This window comes from Lytechinus pictus, chromosome 2, assembly GCF_037042905.1.
Source record: "Lytechinus pictus isolate F3 Inbred chromosome 2, Lp3.0, whole genome shotgun sequence".
NCBI classification, from domain to species: domain Eukaryota; kingdom Metazoa; phylum Echinodermata; class Echinoidea; order Temnopleuroida; family Toxopneustidae; genus Lytechinus; species Lytechinus pictus.
This window is the reverse complement of record NC_087246.1, coordinates 59,910,750-59,934,581: the sequence shown is the minus strand read 5'-3', so window position 1 is coordinate 59,934,581 and position 23,832 is coordinate 59,910,750. Positions and strand designations below refer to the sequence as shown.

At 35.7% G+C, this 23,832-nt stretch overlaps 2 protein-coding genes across 5 annotated transcripts in view; both read left to right on the top strand.

The window, feature by feature from the left end:
* The window catches only part of LOC129276694 (5-oxoprolinase-like), a 47,823-nt gene extending 45,255 nt beyond the window's left edge, over nucleotides 1-2,568 (top strand). For all 4 annotated transcript variants that reach the window (XM_064095282.1, XM_064095279.1, XM_064095281.1 and 1 more), the window contains one exon: nucleotides 457-2,568. In XM_064095282.1, coding sequence (XP_063951352.1) covers nucleotides 457-636 — 180 coding nt within the window. In that variant the 3' untranslated portion in view covers nucleotides 637-2,568. The remainder of the gene's footprint in view (nucleotides 1-456) is intronic.
* A 1,400-nt stretch (nucleotides 2,569-3,968) lies between these two features.
* Nucleotides 3,969-23,832, top strand: part of LOC129276705 (alanine--tRNA ligase, cytoplasmic-like) — a 30,723-nt gene continuing 10,859 nt past the window's right edge. Inside the window, exons 1-15 of the mRNA XM_064095278.1 lie at nucleotides 3,969-4,215; nucleotides 7,783-7,968; nucleotides 9,327-9,515; nucleotides 9,903-10,048; nucleotides 10,910-11,101; nucleotides 11,573-11,717; nucleotides 12,416-12,561; nucleotides 13,916-14,024; nucleotides 14,589-14,742; nucleotides 15,413-15,537; nucleotides 16,616-16,760; nucleotides 19,302-19,471; nucleotides 20,170-20,298; nucleotides 21,198-21,335; nucleotides 23,066-23,206. Coding sequence (XP_063951348.1) covers nucleotides 7,816-7,968; nucleotides 9,327-9,515; nucleotides 9,903-10,048; nucleotides 10,910-11,101; nucleotides 11,573-11,717; nucleotides 12,416-12,561; nucleotides 13,916-14,024; nucleotides 14,589-14,742; nucleotides 15,413-15,537; nucleotides 16,616-16,760; nucleotides 19,302-19,471; nucleotides 20,170-20,298; nucleotides 21,198-21,335; nucleotides 23,066-23,206 — 2,082 coding nt within the window. The 5' untranslated portion in view covers nucleotides 3,969-4,215; nucleotides 7,783-7,815. The remainder of the gene's footprint in view (nucleotides 4,216-7,782; nucleotides 7,969-9,326; nucleotides 9,516-9,902; nucleotides 10,049-10,909; nucleotides 11,102-11,572; nucleotides 11,718-12,415; nucleotides 12,562-13,915; nucleotides 14,025-14,588; nucleotides 14,743-15,412; nucleotides 15,538-16,615; nucleotides 16,761-19,301; nucleotides 19,472-20,169; nucleotides 20,299-21,197; nucleotides 21,336-23,065; nucleotides 23,207-23,832) is intronic.

The window sequence follows — 23,832 nt, the reverse complement described above, 5'->3', positions numbered from 1 at the left end:
AGGCTCATGTCCTCTTTTGTTTTATACATAGACCGTTTAACAAAACAATTGGAGGTATATAGGAAGTTACATTTTTATTATAATCTGTCTTACAAGTCTCATGAAAACAAAATTTGCAGATCTGCCTCATTTGTGTTGCACGAAATCGGTAGCATCTGTCAATTTCTTACAAACAAGACTACCCAGAGTCTCATTCATGTCTTGCATTGACTTTTGCAACAGTCTTCTGTATTGTCTTCCTGATGCACAAATTAACAAACTGTAGAGGGTACAACATTCAGCTGCCAGGCATATTTCCAATTGTTGTTTTATGTGAGTCCATCACCCCACTGCTCGAGGAGCTTGATAAGTTAGGGTCTGGGAGCAAATTGATTTTAGGATCTTTTTTCTTCCCTTCATATGTTTGATAAAATCAGCTCTGGTCTATCTTTCTCTATTTCTCTTTCTGTCTTGTAGGATGTATTACTGATCCGTACTCCTGGTGGAGGTGGTTACGGGTCCCCTGACGACAATGACAACAACGATGATAGCAACAACAGACCACGGAAGCGATCTCGCAAAGACGAAGATCCAAACAGTCACTTCCTAGAGAGGGGAAGCGTCTACGCCTACAGACTAGCCCAAGAACAGGTCTAATTCATTCCAGTGCATGTTAACCTATTGACTACTGAATTCTGTAATGCCCATAGGTTTTGGACAGGGACCACGCAGTTTCAGTAGGCAATGCGTTAACCGGACTACAGTAGAAACTAACCAAAACTAGAAATTGTTTTCCCATGAAAAATAGCATAATGAACGAAGGCTAATGGATTTGGATAATAATGAGGGTTTTCTGTTTAATACAGAACATAGTTTATAATATATCTAAAGTATCTTGGATGATGGTTATGATGATGTCAAACTTGTGCAATTACTCAAAGCATCCTGATTAGAATATGTTTTGTCATTGTATTCTTCAGATAGTGTCGGCTTTTGGTATTAATAATATCTGGATTTTATTGCAGATTTAACTTTAATTCAATTGATTGAATTTTATCTGAATAGTAATTTCAACCTAGAACTTCTTATACTTTATTTCAGCACAGATTATATCAAATAGAAGTTACTAACTAATGTACAGTGATTTTTGTTCTGTTGTAAGTATGATTATGCACCAACTGTCTTTCCAATATTGAACTTCATTTTCATTTAGAGCAATTCTATAAAATATATAAACCAACTCCCTATAGGTGGGACCTTTCATATCAAAAGTTGTAATGCTCTCGAATTATTGAGAAGTTCATGAAGTGAAGTTAGAATTGAGAGAAGTGGGGGTTGATTATTTTACTCCATGGACCTGAAATTGATAAATATGGCTTGAGAATATAAATTAGAACTTTGCCAGTTTATACACAGAAACAGTGATTTTTATATGCCCAATTATTTGTCAATTTCACATTTGAGTGAATTTTCACCTTGCAACACTTTTTAACATCAAATGAAAGCTACTAAAGCTATAAAAATACATGGATTTTTTTTCTTGCAGTTTTTTTTTTTTTCATAGGTATCAAAAATGATTGTGCCAATCTACAGAATATTGTGAACATGGCCTGAATTCATAGATGAATAGATAATGGAAGATGCTAAAATCTATATGAAGTGACCTTTCTATCTATATTTTTATGATTTTTTTTTCATACTAGCAGTTTGTTATATTATTATTAGAGTAAGTTTGATGGAAACTTTATGGTATGTATTATGTAAGGTGAAATTTAATTGGGATTTTGCAATAATGTAATTTTGAAAAGATGTATAGATGGATTTGTATACAGATGTTCAGCACAAATGTTGATACTGGTCAGTATTGATAAGTGATTTGCAATAACATGAAAAATATTTTTTTTTGGAAATCGTTTTAATTTTTATGCTAATTATAAATATAGGGGAGCCAAATACAACTCAATCCCAAACTGTTGAACCTTAAATTGTCAGCATTTGAAACCCACTTATCAAAAACATTAGAACTAGAAGTACATGCATGTACTATATTTGTCTGTTTTGTTTTGTTTTGTTTGTTTTTTTCATTTTCATTCATGCAAGAATTTATGAAATCCAATGAAAGTGAGATATAGCAACATGGAAGCAAAAGCAAGATTTTTTACATTTCAAACTCTCCATAGTTTGTTAATTCTGGCCTATATGTACCAACGCAATGATTAGATGTTGATTATTAGCAAAGTGTTATTGGCTTATCATTCAATACATTTAATAAAAAAAGATGTTGTCTTTTAAATGATACATTTTCTATTCATTCACAGTAGTAGTTCTTTGAGTAATGTTACTCAAAGGAGAACATGATTGTGTTTGTACTGTATTACAATTTTTTGTATATCAGAATATTATCATACATGCATTGAAAGGATTATGAAGGAGCAACTTAATTTCTCTTTTAAGATTTGATTCTGAAATACAGATTCTACCTTTTTTCTCTCATGTATCCTGAATATATTGTATTTTATATATATGGCTGGATTAATTAACTTACTATATAAATTGATTATAATTATGATACTGGAATTCTATATACTACATTGACGTTGTCCTTGTGTTTTCATTGAAGTGGTGTGAATATAAGGGCCACTTGACATAAAGTTAAGAGATTAATCATGGGGCTGATTTTGAGTTTGATCATAACACAATAATCAATGCAATCAATTATTGAAATCAGCCGCAAAATCCATCGTTAAGCTTTATGTTACAGGGCCTCAGAATGATTTATCAATTTGCTAAGCTCAGTTTGAGAAATCTCTAAACCAATGTACTTTTCTTAAATTAATTTCATTTGATTTGAAATTGATCTGAAATGTACATTTTTATTAATATTTATTTTTTATGTACATAGTTTATTTTTCGTGTCGAGTGCAATAAATGAATAAATGAAATTTAAGTAAACTGCCTGTACCCCCCCCCAAAAAAAAATGTAGAATAAGGTTGATTCGTAAAAGGATTTCTATAATGGACAAAATTTCAATACCACTGTTATGGCAGGAGGTTGTGGAATATTAACGAAAGATTGATGATCATTGGTCTTTGGATGCAGGCATACAAAATTTAAATCATGATTAAGGTGAGGTGAATTAAAAATTTCTTTCTTTGATAGCATTTCAATCCCCCCCCCCTTTCTCACAATGTAGTATCGCTGTTGGCATGCTATGTAATATGTACTCATATCGGGGGGGGGGGGTGTATATATGTGTGTGCCTATAAACTTGAATGTCACAAAGCATATAGGCCGATATATATGCCTACATATTAATCATGGTAAATGTATATCTACTTTGCCATTAAGCCTTGACCCAATTATAACCCAGCAGATTTAAAATAAGCCTTAATTTGCAAACGTGGCGCTGTTCTCTTACCCGAGATTTGGAAGGATGCACGATTCTATCATCAGGATCAGAATGAATGACAGTTACTTTGTAGTCCCCCCCCCCCCAAAAAAAAAAATAATAATAATTATCTGAATCTGAATAGTTGGGTCAGCAAAATGTCTTTGGGAGTCACATCCACGCTAACGTAATAATAGTGATAGTATAAATATTAGATAAGTAGATAAAGTGCAAAATAATAATGACAATAATTGTAAATGAATAATTTTTATAATAAATTAAAATTTAAAAAGAGATACCGGTAAAAAAGATATGAAATAAACTGAAAGAAAAATAATTAGATTGCAATATAAAAAGAATGTTAGAATTGGATTATATGGTTGACCCCCGGGTTGATCCTGATTAGAGTTTACATGCATTTAAATTAATAATTTGACTAATTTATTCAGCTTGAAAATATCTTCTCATCATTCCCCGAAATCATTCCTAATATTAGTAGGATTAACATTGAAATCCGGGATTAACATTGAAATCCGGGATTGAAATGCCTCCGGTATCTGCATACAAATGCAACATACCGGTACATGTTCGAATCCCTATGTATTTGCACAGGTCTGCACTATAGGTACCGGTACCGGGTACCGGTATACAAATAGCGAATAGGCATGAGTGCGATGGTGCGAGATTTCGCATGAGGTGAAAGAAAGATGCTCTATTCAACGAGGCGTTGCATTCAGCCTCCCATTTGCTCGCGTACAACAAGCTAAGTAGGCGTTGTACAATAATAATAAGCCCACGTGTGTACAAAAAATCGACCCCGACAGAGCAGCCGTCATTGAGGGGAAGGGTAAGATCTGATTATTACGATATTTATTCCATACGAAAGTAAATTATGATTGTTGAATGAGTGGATAGATATTGTTAATTGTTTTTGGGGTAGAAATTTCACGTTAGAGTGATTAGTTATGTTGCAATGATATTTATTTGTATGTCATTTCTGCTGCGAGATGCGATGGGCAAACTGAGCATGTCGCTTGCCAGAACTCTGGGGTCGATAGCGTTGGTACGTCCGTTCGAAAGAGCAGTGCGACTAGCTGTACCGCACCCATTCATTGTTCCGCCCGATTGAAGATGATTGCATCAGCAATTCAACATAGGAAGAATATAGTAATCCAATTTTTTTATTTTGCTACTCATTAGGCCTACTCCAAAGTCTTTTCTTCAACTTCAAGAAATAAAATACAAATATCGGTCAACCACCTGCATTTACTTGATGTAAAAAACTTACGTTTTTAGAACAGGAATCTGCAGGATGATTGACTTCTCAACTCTCACTCTCAGGAAGTCATACAACTTACAAGTTACAACAACACTTCACATTTCAATCCAGTCTTCTTCTTCTTCCGTTGAGTACAGTCCTCTTTACAGAGTATAGTCATACTTGTCTTATCAAACACAATATATTCTTGAAATTCATCAAACTTCTACCATATTCTGAAAATGCACCCCTTTTTTTCCTTTTAATTCCTGAGCTTCGCAAAGAAGCACAATGCGCATGCATGCACGACTGATGACATATTCGTGGAATACTGAGCTTGAGTTGAGCACAAAAATGAGCTTCAAATTGATGGGAATAGATCTAGAACTAAATATCAATCGTAATTTTCTCTGCTTTTTTTTTTAAAACAAGTGCACACCTAGTTACCAATAATAGCGTTTCCATAAAAGATGCTCATTGTAGAGTTAATGAAATGAAATGAAAATGAAAATCCATATTTTATTGTTCGTAATAGACATGAAATGAAATACTCAGAAAATTTACTTTGCCCAATTGATCGTGCGCCCGGCAGCCGCTGTGCAGCGCCAGATCGACGAGGCTCTATCCCTTTAATCGTTGAACGCCAAACAGGGTAGCAGCAACTCCCATCTTTTAATGTCTTTTGGTCTGACGCGGCCGGGGTTTGAACCCCCGACCTCCCGGTTGTGAGACGGACGCTCTACCAACTGAGCCAACACACTGGTGTACCTTGCTCACGGGCATACATGTAGGTGCCACTGCCGGGGATCGAACCACGGACTTTCCATGTATAGCCTTGCGTCTTAGTCCACTCTGCCATGTTAAAGATAAATTCCAGTTTTGGTAACGATCTCAAAATGACTTTTTACAGAATCTAATATAATGACCACCCAAGTGTCTGTTTGTATGAATTAAAAATATGTGCCAAAGGATTCTGGAAGAAATTGTGTAATTGCTGAGAAATAAGCAAAATAAGCGCGGATTCTGTCACTTCCGTCGGGTCTTTATTCCAGCAATAATAATACACTGTCCCACGTGCGCTTATCTGTGTTGGTGATCTTCAGTGTGAACATTTTTCAGCGTAGATTTCAAGATTTCACAAAGTTCAGTTTATGTAACTGTACCAGATCTAGATCCTCGATGATATACTGACAATTAAGCCTGGTTTTACAGACTTTCTCATGAAATCAGTGTTTACTGCAAATACTGGCATTTCTCTTTAAATGGTATTCTATGGAGATATTACGATCATTAGAAGAGTTTCTGCAATTGAATGGTGGAGAATCAATCCTGACATATGTCCGTCATTAAAAATGGAAACAATTTTTTTTTTTAGTCCTCTTATCGAGGTATTTATTCACATTTATTCACAATAACATGTAGATATATATATACAAACAATAACAAAAATCAATTCAATTCAATAATGCAATAATTTTTTAAATATCACATTTATTTTTTTCAAAATTCCGAACTTGCTTTTTAAACATAAACTTTCTAAATGAATAATAGGTTGTGGTGATTTTTTACCTGATTGCTAAGAAAGCATGAATGCTTGTAAGCAAGCAACCAGAGGACCGACGGCTTAAGGTCCTCTTCGAAGGACCTGGTACTGAGGATTAATGCCTTACCAAAGGGCACAAGCGCACCAAGTGGGATATCGAACCAGGGTCACTGCAATACGAATCCCCCGCTGTACCGACTGAGCTACCGCGCCTCATAATCATAATAAGCTTGAATTCAATCCATAAAGAATTTGCATCATATTTTTTTCCTTTAAATATGCTTTTTATATATTTCGATGAGTAACAAATCGAGCAATAACACAAAATAGATAACACATAACATGGCTGGAATTTTGCTGATCATATCCTATGATTAATGTTTTTTCATCCATAGAAATAATAATCTTGAAAATATAAAATACCAATCTTTCTATAATCTTCCAAAATTATCGAAATAAAATACAAATGTCCCGGACAAATTCAAATTCAAATTCAAATTCATTTATTTCACTTCCATCAAACAAAAACAAATTGTATACCATATATAAAACATAAATATTTGTATCCGTTGCAAACAAAATTAATTATACATATGTAGTGAAAAAAAAAAAAAAAAAAAACACTTAGACGATTTGGGCAACACATTGTAGGTTTTAAATATATATACTATTTTTCAATATAAATTAATGTTTCACATTAAGCTGTAGTTAACGTTAAATTCATATTAATGATTATTATATTGGTATTGATTATATTGTAAATTATTGTTAAAATGTTACTATTGAATAATTTTCTATGGCCATAAGAAATATTGTTAATGAGAGCAAGGTTTATTTTACGTTGATTGCATCATAATTTTCCCTTTTGGATCCATTTCGATCTGGTTTGATTAAAGCATAGTGCAGTGCGCATGCGAGAACGATGAGGATGCAATTCCATTCATGAATTCATCGAGCATGGCTTATCTCAGCACGAACAGACAAGTAAAATTCGAACTGGAATCAAAATAAACTTCAAACATGTATGGCAAATAGGCATCATACTTATACAATATGTTTCATTTTGGGGGAATACAATTCAAGTTAATAGTAGTTAAATTAGACAATACTGTTGATTTTGATGACACATTTAAAAATTTATTCGATGGGAAGAATCATTTCTGAAAATTTGGGTGCCTGATCCGAGTGCCTAGAATTTTTTTTTTTCGTTTTTGAGCACCCGGAGGTCTAACCTAGGCCTGCGCCCATGTGTCCCGGGCACCCTCTAATGTCGAGCCCTGTTTTAACTCACGTGGACATAAATCTCAAGAGGATATTATTGGACATTGATTGCATCATCTTCAAAATTTCAATTAGTTGCGTAACAATCAAACATAAAGATATTATTTCTGTATTGTTGTCTTGAGCCTAGTTTTCATACCTGTATGTTCTATGTACTTTAAAGTTGTTGTTTTTTCTTAAAATTCAATACATGTATATGGCAAAGTGATTCCCCCTGCATTTATTTTTTATCAGTCCAGTAGGCCTACTTAACTGTCACATTATGCTTCGAACGGTATAATTAAGAGACTATTCAGATTGGTGCAAATGATCAATATTCTTTAATCACCTAGGCTTTATACAGTTGAACTGATTAAAACGTAAGAATGGATGCCAGTCTCACCTCAAAAGATATTCGTCAAATCTTCATTGACTACCATGTGAAGCTGAATGATCTCCCTCATGACTTCTGGAGGTCATCTTCTGTCATCCCTCTGGATGATCCAACCCTTCTCTTCGCCAATGCTGGTATGAATCAGGTGAGGAATAATTCTACCCTTACAGGTAGGCCTACCGTGATTTTTCTCCTTTTTTTCAATGTTTTTAATAAACAAATTAAAAAAAATATATTAACAGACTGTGTAAAAGAATATTTGATTTGTATTTGAAAAAAACATTGTATATTAATTACAAGCAAAGTAATGAACAGAGTTGTATTTGCTATGACATATTGATTAAAAATCACATACTGGTACACAATCTTTGAAACTGTGCTTTAGTTTTTAGTTTGAAAAGTGCAGTTAATATTTCAATATTAAAAACAAGATAATGATGACTTGAGATATAAACATGTAAATTTGATAGCAGCCTATGTTTGTAGATTTTTTTCTGTACATAACTTAATAATCACTCGTAGTATTTGTATTTCTGTTGTATTTGATAGATATTTTGAACTGGTTACTAATTACATTACTGCTTTAAAATTGCTGTCCTTTGAAATGATGTGTACATTATGTATAACCAGCTTGGTACACAGTAACAAAATTTAAACCTTGAACCATGATATCATCAATGGATATGTAGACTTGATCCCCTTTTAAGGTTTGGATGATAGATATATGAGTAAGGGAAAAGATGATGAGATAATGATGGGTGATTCATTACTGCTTACTATGATGACTAAAAATGTGTACTTACAATGGGCCAAATAAAATACACTGAGTGTACAATTGCATGTATTCTGATACCGTATCGGCTCTATGTATAAATTTAGCAGTTTCTGTCAGTTAAATTCCAGTTGTGGTAGCAGTGACAAAATGAAACAATGTAAGATAATGTAATTAAATGACCACCAAGTGTTTTTTTTATGAATGAGAATAATATGAGCCAAATAAATTCGTTTGAAAATGTATGATTTTCAAACAATTGTTTTAGAAATGTGTAAAAAAAAGAGCAAGACATTCTGTCTGAAGACCGGCCTTTTTTTAGGGAATGATTAGTATACCCATGTGTGCTTAATGTGTGATTTATATGTACAATGTACGAAGTCCACTAGAGTGCTCAGTGCATAATAAAAGAAAGGATGAAAAAAATCTGTGTACAGCAAGAAATAAAAGACAAGGCTCAATGACAATTAAGACAATTAAGTTTAAAAACCACTAAGCATTGAATAAACTGGTACCATTTAAATGTATCAACAGAAGTGCAGTCTTGTATTATCAAATGGAGTTGGACCAGCATATGCAAAAACCTGTACCTCCCATGTCTGAGACTGACAAAAATACTAGCATTGGATGAAGATCTTATAGGAGTATATTTTGGGACTAGATTGATGTATGAAATCTGAGTAGTAAATTAAGGCTTGATTAATTGTATGTTTCTTATATTTGTCCATCAGTTCAAGCCAATCTTCCAAGGGACAGTAGACCCTAACAGTGACCTTGGAAGGTTGGCCCGTGCTGTCAACAGTCAGAAGTGCATCCGTGCTGGTGGCAAGCACAATGACCTTGATGATGTGGGCAAGGATGTCTACCATCATACATTCTTTGAGATGTTGGGCACCTGGTCATTCGGCGACTACTTCAAGGTAAGACCTAGGAGACTTTTCATCAAACTGTGCTATCTGATATGTTTTTACTTAATTGGTACTATATTGATTGTCAGAGTATGACATCTGGGACACAATTTGCCATAATAGCATTGATCTCCTGTAAAGGCGATACACATCTACATCTCTTGATTAAGTACTAAGTGAAATGGCAACAGCTTACCTTGCTGTTGTCATTTCCCCATTGTTGTCAAGGAATTCATATGTTACAAAAAAAATTATTTTCAATATATTCATTTCCATCTTCAATTTTTTCTTGATGATTATGAAATTAATATTGAAATATCAAGAGTTTTCTAACCAATGATACACATTATGACTATATAATTACTCAACTCAACTATGATTTTCATTTGATGGTGTCAGAAAGAGTCTTGTGAAATGTCTTGGAAGCTGCTAACCGAGGTCTACAAGCTCCCTGCTGAGAGGATGTATATCACATACTTTGGAGGAGATGCCAAGGCAGGGCTTGAACCAGACCTGGAATGCAAGCAGATCTGGCTTGATCTAGGGTAAGTACTGAAGCAGTTCCCCCATGTTTTTGTCGTATGGTTTTTAATAATGGTGCAACCACAGGAGATTTGTCTTGTCTTGGGAATCTGCTGTCAGACTAACTATGGGTGATGGGTTAAAAGTTTGAGTTTTACTACATGTTTTTGATGTGTTATTTATCTCTCTTGCTCACTGTCTCCCTAGATATTAATTCTCATTATCCTTTTTAAATTTGTAAAGGGAACTCCTGGTTCTTGTCAGCTACAGGATAAAAATGAAACTACAGGAAAGGTTGTTCTGGTTTGGTTGAATAGTCTTACTATAGTTCATAAGGTTCTTCAAGTCCTGTCATGAAATTGATGTCATTATTAACAATTCGCTACCCAGGTGTTAATTGTTCACTAGTTTAAAAGATATCTTTGAATTTTGCAAGTACTGAATTCAATGACTACTTATGAATGGTTTAATAGACAGTCTTCAAGCACTCTGGCGGATGGATAACTGTATCTTACACGGATATAGACATACCTGATATCTCCATATCAAGGGTAGTTGTTGCAATCTGAGGGACGTGGGTTCAATTCCTAGCCATGCCTTGTTGTCCTTTAAGAAATTTACCCACATTGTGTTGCACTCAACCCAGTTGAGGTGAATGGGGACCCAGTAGGAAGAAATTCCTTGAATGCCAGAGCGCCTGTAGGCAGCAGGCTAAAGCTGGGTAATAATAACAATAACATTGTAATACGCAGTTGAGATTTAGAATTTGCGCAATAATGAAATTTACAATTACTATTTCTCCTGTATCAGAATTTTTTCTAGGTCTTTTTTCCATCCTGGTTTCTTCAATTTTTCACCTTTTTTTCCCTTCCTGCATATTACAGGATACCTGAAGAGCGTGTGATGCCATTTGGCATGAAGGATAACTTCTGGGAGATGGGAGAAGTAGGCCCATGTGGGCCGTGTACCGAGATCCACTTTGATCGTATTGGGGATCGTGATGCCCGTGCCATGGTCAATATGGATGTGCCTGACGTGCTGGAGATCTGGAACCTTGTATTCACGCAGTTCAACAGGTAATTCTACATATTTATCCTACTATGTGAGCAATATACATGTATAGACCACAACATTGTAGAGGTGTTGTAGCTGAGTGAATCGGTCTCCAGACTTTGAACCACGAGGTCTGGGGTTAAAATCCCACCACAGCACTTGTGTCCGTTGGCAAAGTGTTTACATTTGCCACTCTCCACATTGCGATTTGAACTCCGGACCTTGTGGTTTAAAGTGCTGATAAATATCCACTGAGCCTCAACACCTCCAGATAAGTGAGAAAGTAGAGTGATCTCTCTTGAGATAAGACAGAGTTCTTGAAAGGACTGGAAACCAGATATGAGATATGTTGACTTAAGGCAGGAGAAGAGTTGTGGAATCTTGGAAGTAACTAGTAATGACTCGTATAATTGGAATTGAGATAATTTAGATAAAACCACTGACGCCGATCAGTATTTTACTCTAATCTTTATTGATTTCTTCAATCTTAACAGAGAGACAGATGGCTCACTGAAGGTTCTACCCAAGAAGTGTGTTGACACTGGAATGGGTTTGGAGAGGATAACATCAGTCATTCAGGGAAAGCCATCTAACTATGATACTGATCTTTTCAAGCCTATCTTTGATGCTATCCATAAGGTGAGTGGATGCTGTTAATCGTTCACCCCCTTCACAATCTGGACCACTTAAACCAAAGCCTTGTCATTTTTTTTGTAATTTCCAGCAATATTTTGTACATTTTAATTTAGTCAAATTTATAACATGTCATACAGGAAAAATGAGTCTCCTTTAGGCAACTTGTCAAAAGTCTTTGTTGCGTCTTTTGGCAGGAATCCCGCAATAAGTGCACTATTCATCTTTTTATAGTAGCTTTCCTGCATTACCCATTATTGTGTCTATAGATGAAAAAATATGAAGGTAAGTAGTACATGTAGTATATATATCATATATAAATGATATATATATGATACCTGGAATGTAATATCGTCATATATAAATACATGATAAAGAAATCCTGCAGTAATTATCATTACATGTTATGTTGTGTTAGTAGCACTTGACTTTGGTGTTAATAAACTTCAATGTTTATGGAATACACACCATATGATCTTGCAAAGGCCCTCCCAAAACCCCTAACCCCCAAATCAGAAATAATACCACCACTCTCGTAAGCACTGAGTAATTCTTCCTGATGGAGGACTTCGGGGGTAAAGGACCACAAGGTACAAGGTAGGTTGTGTTAAAACACATCTGTTATGTTTTCCATTAATTTTTGTTTATGATTGGGGATTATATATCTGATAATAATAGTAAGTCTTCTGCGGATTTCTTCACAGGCAACTGGTGTCCGTGAGTACACAGGGCATGTTGGAGCAGAGGATGTAGATGGTATTGACATGGCATACAGGGTTGTAGCTGATCATATCCGTACATTGACCATTGCTCTCTCAGATGGGGGCAGACCAGATAATGTTGGAAGAGGGTAAGTGTACATGGTATAATAGACCAGGCAGATCTTTAAGATTAATCATACACAATAATCAATGTAATCAATTGTACGAGCCCTGTGATCAGTCTTTAAGCCTTATGTTACAGGGCCTTGTCCTTAGGAAGCCTGTGTCCCAAGTGGCCATTATTCTCCTCAGATTTGTCAAAACATGGAGAAGTTTTTTCGTGCATTTTGATCAGGCATTCACAAAGTAATAGGTTCCTCATGAATAGTTTTTAATTCCCTTGTGAAAAGTGAAAACCTCCATCTGAATATTATGGAAAGCATCTTGAGTGAGCAAGATATACATGCACTTTTAGCTCCGAGCACCTAGAAACATGCTCTTCTGTTTGCTCTTTGGATATTTTCAGTGCTCCCCGATGCTTGGAAACCAGTTCGCAAGAATTTAGTATTGTTTTATCAGGCAATCATCAAATAGTTTCATGTCAGTGGGTTCAGATTTTAGTTATAGTGCTCTTTTCATGCACATGGTTATGATTTTTCTTACCTGATGACTAAGAGAAAAAAAATTAATATAATGTGCAAAACCATGTCTTGAATGAAACATCTGTGAACATTGCTTCATCAGTATCAGTTTACCATTTGGAAATAAGACTAGTGTAGATGAAATCAACTGGCATACTGTATAGAAACATTTAAATATTTGTTACACTTATTTATGTTGTCAATAATTACATGTTAAAGGGATGGTTCTCGCTGAAAATAAATAGAGTAAAATTCACAGAGCAAAATGCTGAAAATGTCATCAAATCGGATAACAAATACCGAAGTTATTGAATTATAAAGTTTATCAATATTTTGTGAAAACAGTTATATTCATATCATCATGAATATTCATTAGGTGGGCTGATGATGTCACATCCCTACTTTCCTTTTTCTTATGTAATTACCTGAAATCATAAATGTTTCATTTTTTTATACAAGTGTAAATGATGTGTCTCCATTATGATGAAATAAGTTGCGGCAATAAATAACTAAAGAACTTAATCAGTTGTTGATCCAATTATTTTAGTTCTTGATAGAATGATTTTGAATAAACCTAATTTCATATAATAAAATACAAAAGAACAAGTGGGGATATGACATCATCAGCCCACCTAATGAATATTCATAAAGACATGCCTAGAACTGTTTCACCAGAATAATGCAAATCTTTAAAATAACTTTGTTATTTGTCATTCGATTTTGATCAAATTTTCAGCATTTTGCTCTGTGAATTTTACTCTATTTATTGAGATATAGATATTTCTTAGCCTGGACCATCCCTTGAATGCTTGAAAAAAACTGGTGTAATGCTGATCTTTCTATATACTGCATTGCCTTCCAGTTATGTTTTAAGAAGAATCCTGCGTCGTGCTGTTCGCTTCGCCACAGAAAAGCTGAATGCCAAGCAAGGACTATTTGCTTCTCTTATTACAATTGTTCAAGATTTATTGGTAAGAAATGTTACCATATCGTTTTGGGGCCTCCACCCTTAGTAAATGGTTGGTAGGGTTGTCTGTTCATCTGTCCATCCATCCTGTTCCTTTCCTTGGGATAAATAAAGAAACATTGAGAGGTTTCAACTCGAAACTTGGCTTATGTATGCCTGTAGGAAGGATGATGATCTGGCAAGATTTTGGGGTTATGATGTCAAATGGTCATCACAGAGGTCATTATTTGAAAATGTTTTAAATTAGGTGTGTGATATATTCTTCATATCTGGCAATTTATGGAAGCATAGATTTTGACTGTGTGCAGTTGATAATCCATCTAGTTTTAATTATAAGATTGTCATTTTTCACTAATAATTTAATTTAATATTGTAGGTAAAAGGCACCACTGCAATGCAATTTTCCTGCATGCAAACGAATGCACCTGTCTCAGAATACCGTGGGGTGGGGTTTGAACTCACAACCCTCTGATTATTTGATAGGCAATAGTCAGGCCACTACACCATGACATTCTGAGTATTATGAAAAGCCTTGTAAATGTCTTGTGTGATTATTTAATCTCTCCAGGGCGAAGCATTCCCCGAGGTCATGAAAGATCCTCAGATGGTGATGGATGTCTTGAATGAGGAAGAGGCTCAGTTTCTCAAGACCCTCAATAGAGGGCGCCGTGTACTGGAGAAGACCATCTCTCGACTTGGCCCTGATTGCAAAGTCCTACCAGGTAAAATACCTAGATATTCAACGATCCATTTCTATGGGGCATGTCTTGAGTTACATTCAATTTGTGTGTTTCATAATGCTCCACCCACGCTCATCATCATGAGAGGCTGCTTGTGTGATGACATCTTTTTCATAAGACATACAAGATAGCACAGCCATGAGTGAGGATTGAATATTAACAAACAAGTGAAAGATTAATCCCAAGTGCAGGGGAAAATACAGATTAATCATTGAGATGTACCAGGAAAATTTTAGTATTAAAGTGATGTTTTAAATCCCTTTGAAAGAGAAACACTTGAATTAATGCATGATGTTGAGTACACTCTGGTCGACCAATCTCTCGGATTAACATCACAAGAAGAATGCAACTTGCACACATTTATTATGAAATGTACAAATTCAGTTCTATTTCAACTATTAACATGAAGGAGTGATGGCACAATAGTGGCACAACTTGCACACAAGAAAAAATGGTTAGGTTGCTCTGAATCAATGTCTCATCAAGAGTTCAGACATTTGAGTGCTACATTGACCTTTGACCTTTTGACCCTGTCATGACCTCAGTCAAGCAGCATGGCTTATGTGCGATATCTACCTGTATTGGTTCCCTGTGGATCTTAAGTAACATTTATTGAATTGACCCTTGACCTTTTGACCCTTCCATGACCCAGGTCAAGCAGCATGGCTACTGTACGACACCTATGGGTTCCCTGTGGATCTGACCGGTCTCATGGTAGAAGAGAAAGGGATGTCTGTTGACTGTGCAGCATATGAAGAGGCCAAGAAGAAAGCCCAGGTATGTGTTGAAAAGATGAGATCTTGGGTCTGTTGCAGGAAGAGAAACATTTTAGTACAATTAAAAGATCAATTACAAGTCCAATATCATTATACACATCTAATTGGTTAAAAGCAAGTTGTGTTTGAAGAAAGAAAAACATTTGAATGCAGTACAAGAAAAAATAATAATGACAAGTCCTTAATATTTGCATCCTATTCGGTTGAAAATCAATCTCTTTCTAAAATGGGCTCTTTGATCACAATCTCTCATGTATTGTTATAAGCTACTGAAATTCTGCAGTTTGATTTATAGTGAAAATAAAAATTTGTCAGAGATAAGTATTATTTCCTGTTGATAGCAAAACTTATGAAACAGGACCCTGATCTGGGTGGTATTCAGATAAAGATTTAGATTTCTTTTAAATTCATTTATTTTCAAAGTTTAACATACACATGATTCAGTGATAACAGAAATACAAATAATGAACAATAAAAATAAATATACAAATCTGCATTGGTAAGAGAAAGAGTAAAGGGCAAATTATTATTTCTCAAGATATATGTAAGAAACATCTTTAACAGTGATTGATTATGTGATATGGGAGAAAATAATAAAAAGAGATACCAGAAAAGAAGTAAAGCTTAGTAGAGGAAATGTAGAAATATATGAAGTTCAATGCAAGGAGTTGGATGCACATTCATAAATGATACATTGCTCCAGTACATCAATATTGACCTTTGTTTTTTACAGGGTTTTTTTTCTCATAATAAACATGTGCGCTCATTCTTACAAATAATGCTTGGCATTTTAATTTTTTGACGTGAGATAGTAAGAGCCATGCATGTAAAATGCCTTGGCTAGAGCATAAAGTGCTGTATCTGTATCAGAAATCATTACCGGACTTATACGGTTGTAGTCAGGCACCCTTGTCCATTCAAATGGCATGTCCACTGACCTCCATATTTTACAATAGTTCTCATGATGAAATGGTAGCAAAGTGGTATCAAATAAGACAAAATTCTAATGATGACAAAAGTCCAAAACATTAACTCATTTATTTTCTGCTTTGCAATTTTTTTTTCTTGTTTCTCTGTAGTTACTATCACAAGGTAAGGGTTCGGGTGTGGATGATACCATCGGCCTTGATGTCCATTCTATCAATGAATTACAAGAGAAGAGGAAGGTGCCTCCAACCAACGACTCCTTTAAATACAAGTATGAGAGCAACGATGGTTCATACAGTAAGTCATCTCTGGGGATGGTGTTAAGGGATGTAAATGTGTCTTTTTAAACATAAATTCCAGTTGTGATAACAATCTTTAGATGACTTCAGAGTGAACTCTAAGGCCCGAATTCACAAAGGTGGTTTTGAAAACCCACGGTTGAATCCATAGTTTATGCAGATTTCCTGTATAAATTATGCTTAATTTAGCGCGTATCAGGCGCGTGTATAAAAAATGTCCAATGCTGATGCGCGTTTTTGTCACAGTGCGCTAAATTGACGCCTGTTACCATGGTTAGATACGCTATTTTATTGATGAGTCCACTGTTTGAAGAGTGGACTCATGAATAAAAACAGTGGACTCATGAATAAAATAGCGTGGATAACCACGGCAACAGGCGTCAATTTGGCGCACTGTGACAAAAGCGCGCATCAGCATTGGACATTGTTTATACATGCGCCCTATACGCGCTAAATTAAGCGTAATTTATACAGGAAATCTGCATAAACCATGGACACAACCGTGGGTTTTCAAAACCACCTTTGTGAATTCGGGCCAAAGAGTGATCACCCAAGTGTCTGTATGTAGAAATAGCTAATATTTTGTTGTATTGCTGTGTAATTGCTGAGAAGTGGAAAAAAAGCATTGCATTCCATCTAGGTGTTAAAATGTTGTCCCACATGTGCTTATCTGTGCTTGTGAATTTCAGTGTGATCGTTATTTTCAGCTTAGATTTCATGATTTCACAGAGTAAGATTCTTGTAAATGAACTAGATCTAGATGTACAGTGATTTGGTAATAATTGACCTTGATTTCAAGAACTTTCCAATAATTGTTTGATTGATTTTATTTTATTTCTGCATTCAAGGTAAATATGCAACATAACATCTACAAAGGTGATACATTTAAGTTTTACAAAACAATTAAACAATAGTCATAATAAAACAATGAAAAATAAATATCAACAAGAAGCATTATTCAATTGAAAGAAAATATCAGTTTAAACGAAAGCAGGAGACCGCCATTGTGAGCGGTTAAGCTTGAAAATGATGGCAGCCTCCTAAAAATGGTACATATATGTCTTTCTTCATTGATCAAGTGGGTGCAATGCAGGTGAAATAACTGTATGCTGCCACTACAGGTACATCAGTTACAAAGATAGTTTGATATAGGAGTCTGAATCATTCATCACCCCCCTGGCTGTTATCCCTCCTATCCAAGACCTGGGGAGCATTTCGTGAAACAAATGGCGATTTTCACTATTTTTTACAATCTACTGAGATCCTTGCTTTTGATTGGCTGAAATCAAATTTGTCAGTTAAAATCATTGACAAGATTCTTCATAAAATACTCCACTGGTGGGTTGTTCACAGGAGACCTCCAAGCCTCCAATTTTTTGCTAGTCCGTCCAGTTGTTCCCACGATGCATGTGTGTTTGTTTTTACGTCCCAGCAACTAGTGTTTTGATATCCTTTCTCCATAATCAAGTCCTAGGAATTCAGAAAAAAAAGAAAATGAGAAGGTTGAGTCATTACTGTATGACAGTAGCCAATGGTTTCATTTTGGTTGTAGTTATGTAGCAGGGAATATTTTCACTTCTCACACTTGATTTTGGCATTTTTGGATGTAAGTGAAATGCTTTCAACTATGTTCTGTACAGTCCTATGTGAAAAATTGCTCCGCAAAATAAATTGTCATGACGAAAAACTTCCATTTGAGAACACTATACCCCAGTTTCCCTTCTCATCCACGCTATTTTATTCATGAGTCCACTCTTCAAACTTTTCATTTCAGTTTCCCTTCTCATCAATTCTCTTCTCCAAGTACGACAAACCCTAACTGCCCCAAGCAAGCAATTTAAGTATCAAAACACCCGTTTCTTGACGTCGGTCCGAGCTGAGCTCGGTCCCTACAAAACATGCCGTCATTTTTATTCGCTTACTTTCCTTATTTCTAAGTCGATTTTCTTCGTTCGAAATTGAAAATGGACTAACATTGGATTACTGAATACAATATGCCTTTGAAAACGTTATTATATATCGAATACAATAATTTTATTCCGTTGGTCCTACTACAGGCAGAGAAGTCTTACGTAATAGCACAGCTGTTGTTTATCTTTTCGTCCTTTGCTAAACGCTCATATACTGGCCTGTGGAGGTGAAAGTGAGACAGCGGGGATTACCCCTGGATTACCTGGCCAAGTGCGGTTGATACCGGGTTGATAAGGGCATGGAGCTATTAATAGCTCTATGATAAGGGCTTGGAAATGATATTTGGGAGAATCAAATGAAAAATGGGGTATAACACTGCAGTTTGCAATCTGAACTGCGGTCTTTCTCCAAACGGTGGTTTGACGTAATGGAATTTGAACCTGCAGGTCAAATGTCAATTTAACAGCTCATTATTTCAGAATGGTTTACATGTGATGACATTAACAAAAATGATGGGCAGATTAGTGTGTAAACATTTCACACTAAAATATTAATCTAGTTTGAATTCAGAGTAGGTAGGTCAAAGGAAGCAACATAAAAGGTTTTTTTTCATCTTTTCTTTATGCAGCTTTTGATTCAACTGTAGGTACAGTGATAGCTCTAAGGAAGGATAGGCAGTTTGTAGAGGAGGTCAGCCATGGGGAAGACTGTGGAGTACTCTTAGACCAAACATGCTTCTATGCAGAGTCTGGTGGCCAGATCTATGATGAGGGCTTCATGGAGAAAGAAGGAGACAGGGTAAGGACTTTACTACATAGTGATCCTGTAAATAATCAACCTTTTGGAATGCCCGACTGACCCACATTTTTCTCTCTTTTTTTCTTTCACTTTGTGAATTGCTCAAGCCATGATGAGTTGAGAGACATTAAAACTTTTCATATGAACTGATACAGAGCCAAGTCATTTCAGGAAGGAACCACATATAAGGGATCAGAAATTGCTGATGATGGTGGTGGTGGTAGTGGTGATGATGATGATGATGATGATGATGATGGTGATGATGATGATGATGAAGATGATGATGATGATGAAGATGATGATGATGATGTAGATGATGATGAAGATGGTGATGATGATGACGATGATGATGATGATGATGATGATGATGATGAAGATGATGATGAAGATGAAGATGAAGATGATGGTGATGGTGATGGTGATGATGATGGTGATGATGATGATGATGATCAGATTATTAGGTGATGCTGATGATAAGCTTGATGATGATGGTTGTGATGATTATGATGAATATTGAGTCACTATGGTGTTGATGATGCATAATGGTGTTAGGAAGAAAGTGATATAAATTGCTGATAATCATAACAATAATCATAAAAATAACATATACCCATTAATTACCTTGTCCTTAAAATTATGTTCTCTCAATACTTTTGTCTATGTCCTATCTCCATCTCTTTCTATTTTTCCTCCAACAGGATGTAGAGTTCCGGGTAACCAATGTCCAAGTGAAAGGAGGCTACTGTCTTCACATTGGAAAGGTATCAGCAGTCGGAGACACAACTAAAATTAGAGTTGGAGATAAGCTGAATCTCTACATTGATGAGGTAAAAATCTTTGAAATGTTTTATTATTTTTTGTTTAAGAGGGATTGTTGTCTGTTTTCATGGGAAATTTGACACCATTTTGATATAAATCATAGGCAGACGAGCCATGGACAGACCTGCCAACCAGTACGTTTTTGCAACCAAAATACGGCAGTACGTTTTTTCTTTTTAAAAATATGTTTTTGTAAAATCGTAATTTATTGAGAAAAATCATCTCTATATATCTCTATTTCATAAAACTTACACAAATGTGGTTATTAGATCAATGTAATTTCAGTAAACTTGTTTTTTTTTTCAATCATTTTGTTAAAACCAGGGTGAGATATACATATGTTTAAATGTGTTTTTTTTTCATCTGCAAGAGCAGTGCGCATTTTAGCTTGCATGCAGCTTGAGCGCCGCGATGAGCGAGTGCGCCACGCATTTTATTATGAAATACACTTTTTGGGGGAAAAATACACTTTTTTATCACAGAATACACTTTTTCATTCCCTGAGGTTGGCAGGTCTGCATGGATGATCAAGATTTATGACTAGTAGATGCCACTGGAACAGGCATTTACAGTGCTTTTAACATTGTCTGGGGTCAACAAATAATAATCTACTCCTAATGAAAGCTAATGCACAACTGACTTGAATGCGTGATGTCTCTCAGTAATGTGTTGTGAATGAAGTGGTCTGTATTCTCCTTTACCAACCAATATCTTTTTGTAAGAAAATATTCTCAGAATCTATCCAACATGTTGATATTACACAATTTCTTCCTTAGGCACATGTTTTGTATTCACACATAATGCTTTTTCTGGTCATTTTATTGGATTCTGTACAAACTCATTCTGAAATATTTACCACTAAAAATGATATACCCATAATGTTCTCATATATCTTCAACATTTGAAGGTGAGAAGAAGACCGGTGATGAGCAACCACACTGGGACTCATGTCTTGAACTTTGCCCTCCGCAAGGTGCTAGGTGAGGCAGACCAACGAGGATCACTCGTAGCACCAGACAGGCTACGATTTGATTTCAGTGCAAAGGCAAGTACAAATTTTACAAATGAAATTAGACATTAGACATAAAATAGGCCTTTATTTTATCTCGGTCACATTTGTGTTTGTGAATTCTTTATCATTGGCAAATAAATTCCTATTTTGTACAGACCTGATATAAATATTACTGTATTATTGATATTATAGTGGTGGTGGGGGTGGTGGTAGTAGTAGAAGTGGTAGTGGTAGTAGCAGTAGCAGTAGTAGTAGCAGTAGCAGTAGTAGTAGTAGTAGATCAACAATCACCTTCAGGTGCAACCTGAAGAAATACATAACCTGACCTGACAGACATCCATTTTATTCATTCATTGTTAACCCTATCTAGGCCAGGGTATTTTGGGAGTTCATATGGCCGGGGGGGGGGGGGGGCCTCCCATTGGCACGCGGGTTGTCGAGGACATAATCTACAAAATTGTATAGTAATTTATTTCATGGGAATTGCTGTTAAAGGGGAATCCAACCCAAATAAAAACTTGTTTTTATAAGGAAAGAAAAAATCAGACAAGTTGATAGGTGAAAGTTTGAACAATATTGGACAAACGACAAGAAAGTTATGAATTTTTAAAAGTTGTAAATATTGGTAATCACTATACCCATGGAGACTTCAAATTGGCCGCATATGGGATGTCATAGTGATGTAAGGCAAGGACTACTCTTCCATGTACTCCAATACACATTATGGCTAAAATATAATTTTTCCCAAAAGTTTTATTTCAAATTATATTTTTCTTTCATGAAGACATAAAACAATATACTACCTGGGTTATATTTAGATTACTGCCCCAGGGGAATGAGTACTTAGGAGAAAGCCACAAATCCACAAATCCCTGATAATAAAGTACATGGCCTATGGGAAAGTTGTCCTTGCCCCTTGTCATAATTTACTTACCTAGTTGCCAATTTGAAATCTACATAGTATTAGTGATCTCAATTTTAAAGAAGCTATAACTTTCTTATTGCTTGTCCGATTTCTTTCAAACTTTCACCATTCTGTTTAATTTATTTTTCTCCTTCCCAACACAACATTTTATGGCCAAGGCTGGATTCCCCTTAAAGTATTTATGCTAATTTATGCGTAATTAGTATGCAAAATCATACCTTTTCCTCTAACTTCCTAAATAAAGATCCAAATGTTCTAATTTTTGGTATAGAAACTCTTTGTGGTGTTCTTAGCAAGTGTTCATGAAAAAAATTGCGATATCAAAACATTCTCTTATGTATTGTTTTTTTGCAACTTCTGATGCATTTCTTTGTTTTTTGGACCTTTTGTTTTTCATTGTTTTTTCAATGAAATTTGTTGGGGACTCTTCTTAGATCATAAAAAGCTTAAAATTAATCTATTTAGACCGGCAAAACTAAAAATAAACATTTATGATTTTTGGTTGAAAACACAATTTGCATTGACTTTGTACACAAAATCACGTTTTTGAGCAATTTTTGGTCTGACATGCACTAACATAATGTTGCGTAATTTCGGAACCACGTACCCGTGTGACGCAAAATTGGTCTCAAAAGTTGCGCAAGTAAAAGTCAGCGAGCAGCGCGGTCAAAAAATTTTGCGCGGCAAAAATATCACACGAATCGTTGAGGGGGGCCTCCGAGGCTCCCCCCCCCCCCCCCCCCCCCGGCCTAGATAGGGTTAAAGATCTGTGCCTCTCAGTTTTTTCAGAGCTGCAAGATAAATCATTGTGAATATTGAATTTGTTTGTCCTTTTCAGGGAGCTCTGAATACTGCGCAGATCAAAGAGGCTGAAGAGATCGCCAATCAGGTCATATCAAAGAAGGAAACCGTCTATGCCAGGGTCACACCTCTCGTTGAAGCCAAGGCAATCCAAGGGTTACGTGCTATATTTGATGAGGTAGGTCCAGGGTTATGGAAACCCTTGTCTTGACTACAACATTACAGTGACTGTAATTGACCATTAGATATACAGTGCGTCCCACAAAAAACGAAACCGAGATTTATCGATGATTTATCATAACTTAATCGCAAATACAATAGACAAATGACCTACCATTTTAAAGCTTAGAATCTCCTCTTTCATCTGAAATTACGTACATGATTTCTCATTCACGCATGAGTGAGCAAAAACAATTTGAAAAGGGGATACCAAAAAGTCACTTGGCGGGCCGTATCTGGGTTTTAAAAAGAAAACCACATTTTTATAAAGTTCAATATCTGCTCTTTAATTTGATACCTCAATTACAGAAAATGGTCAAGAAATAAAAAAGTTCTGGTTATTTGAAATAAGGCTTGAATTTCAATAATTTCATAAAATGAAGAGGTTTTACAGGCTAGCGTTCAAACTCACTCGACACTCCGTTTTGTTGACGATCAGCCATGCATTACCGTAAGTAACGGTGTATTAACCGCACCTTTTTCTCGGCGGGACAGAATCAAAAGTCGGGGGGTGCGGTTTATACACGGTGACAGGTCTGAGCCAAGCCAATCTCAGCCCGATACCACTACCAGTTTTCAACTCGC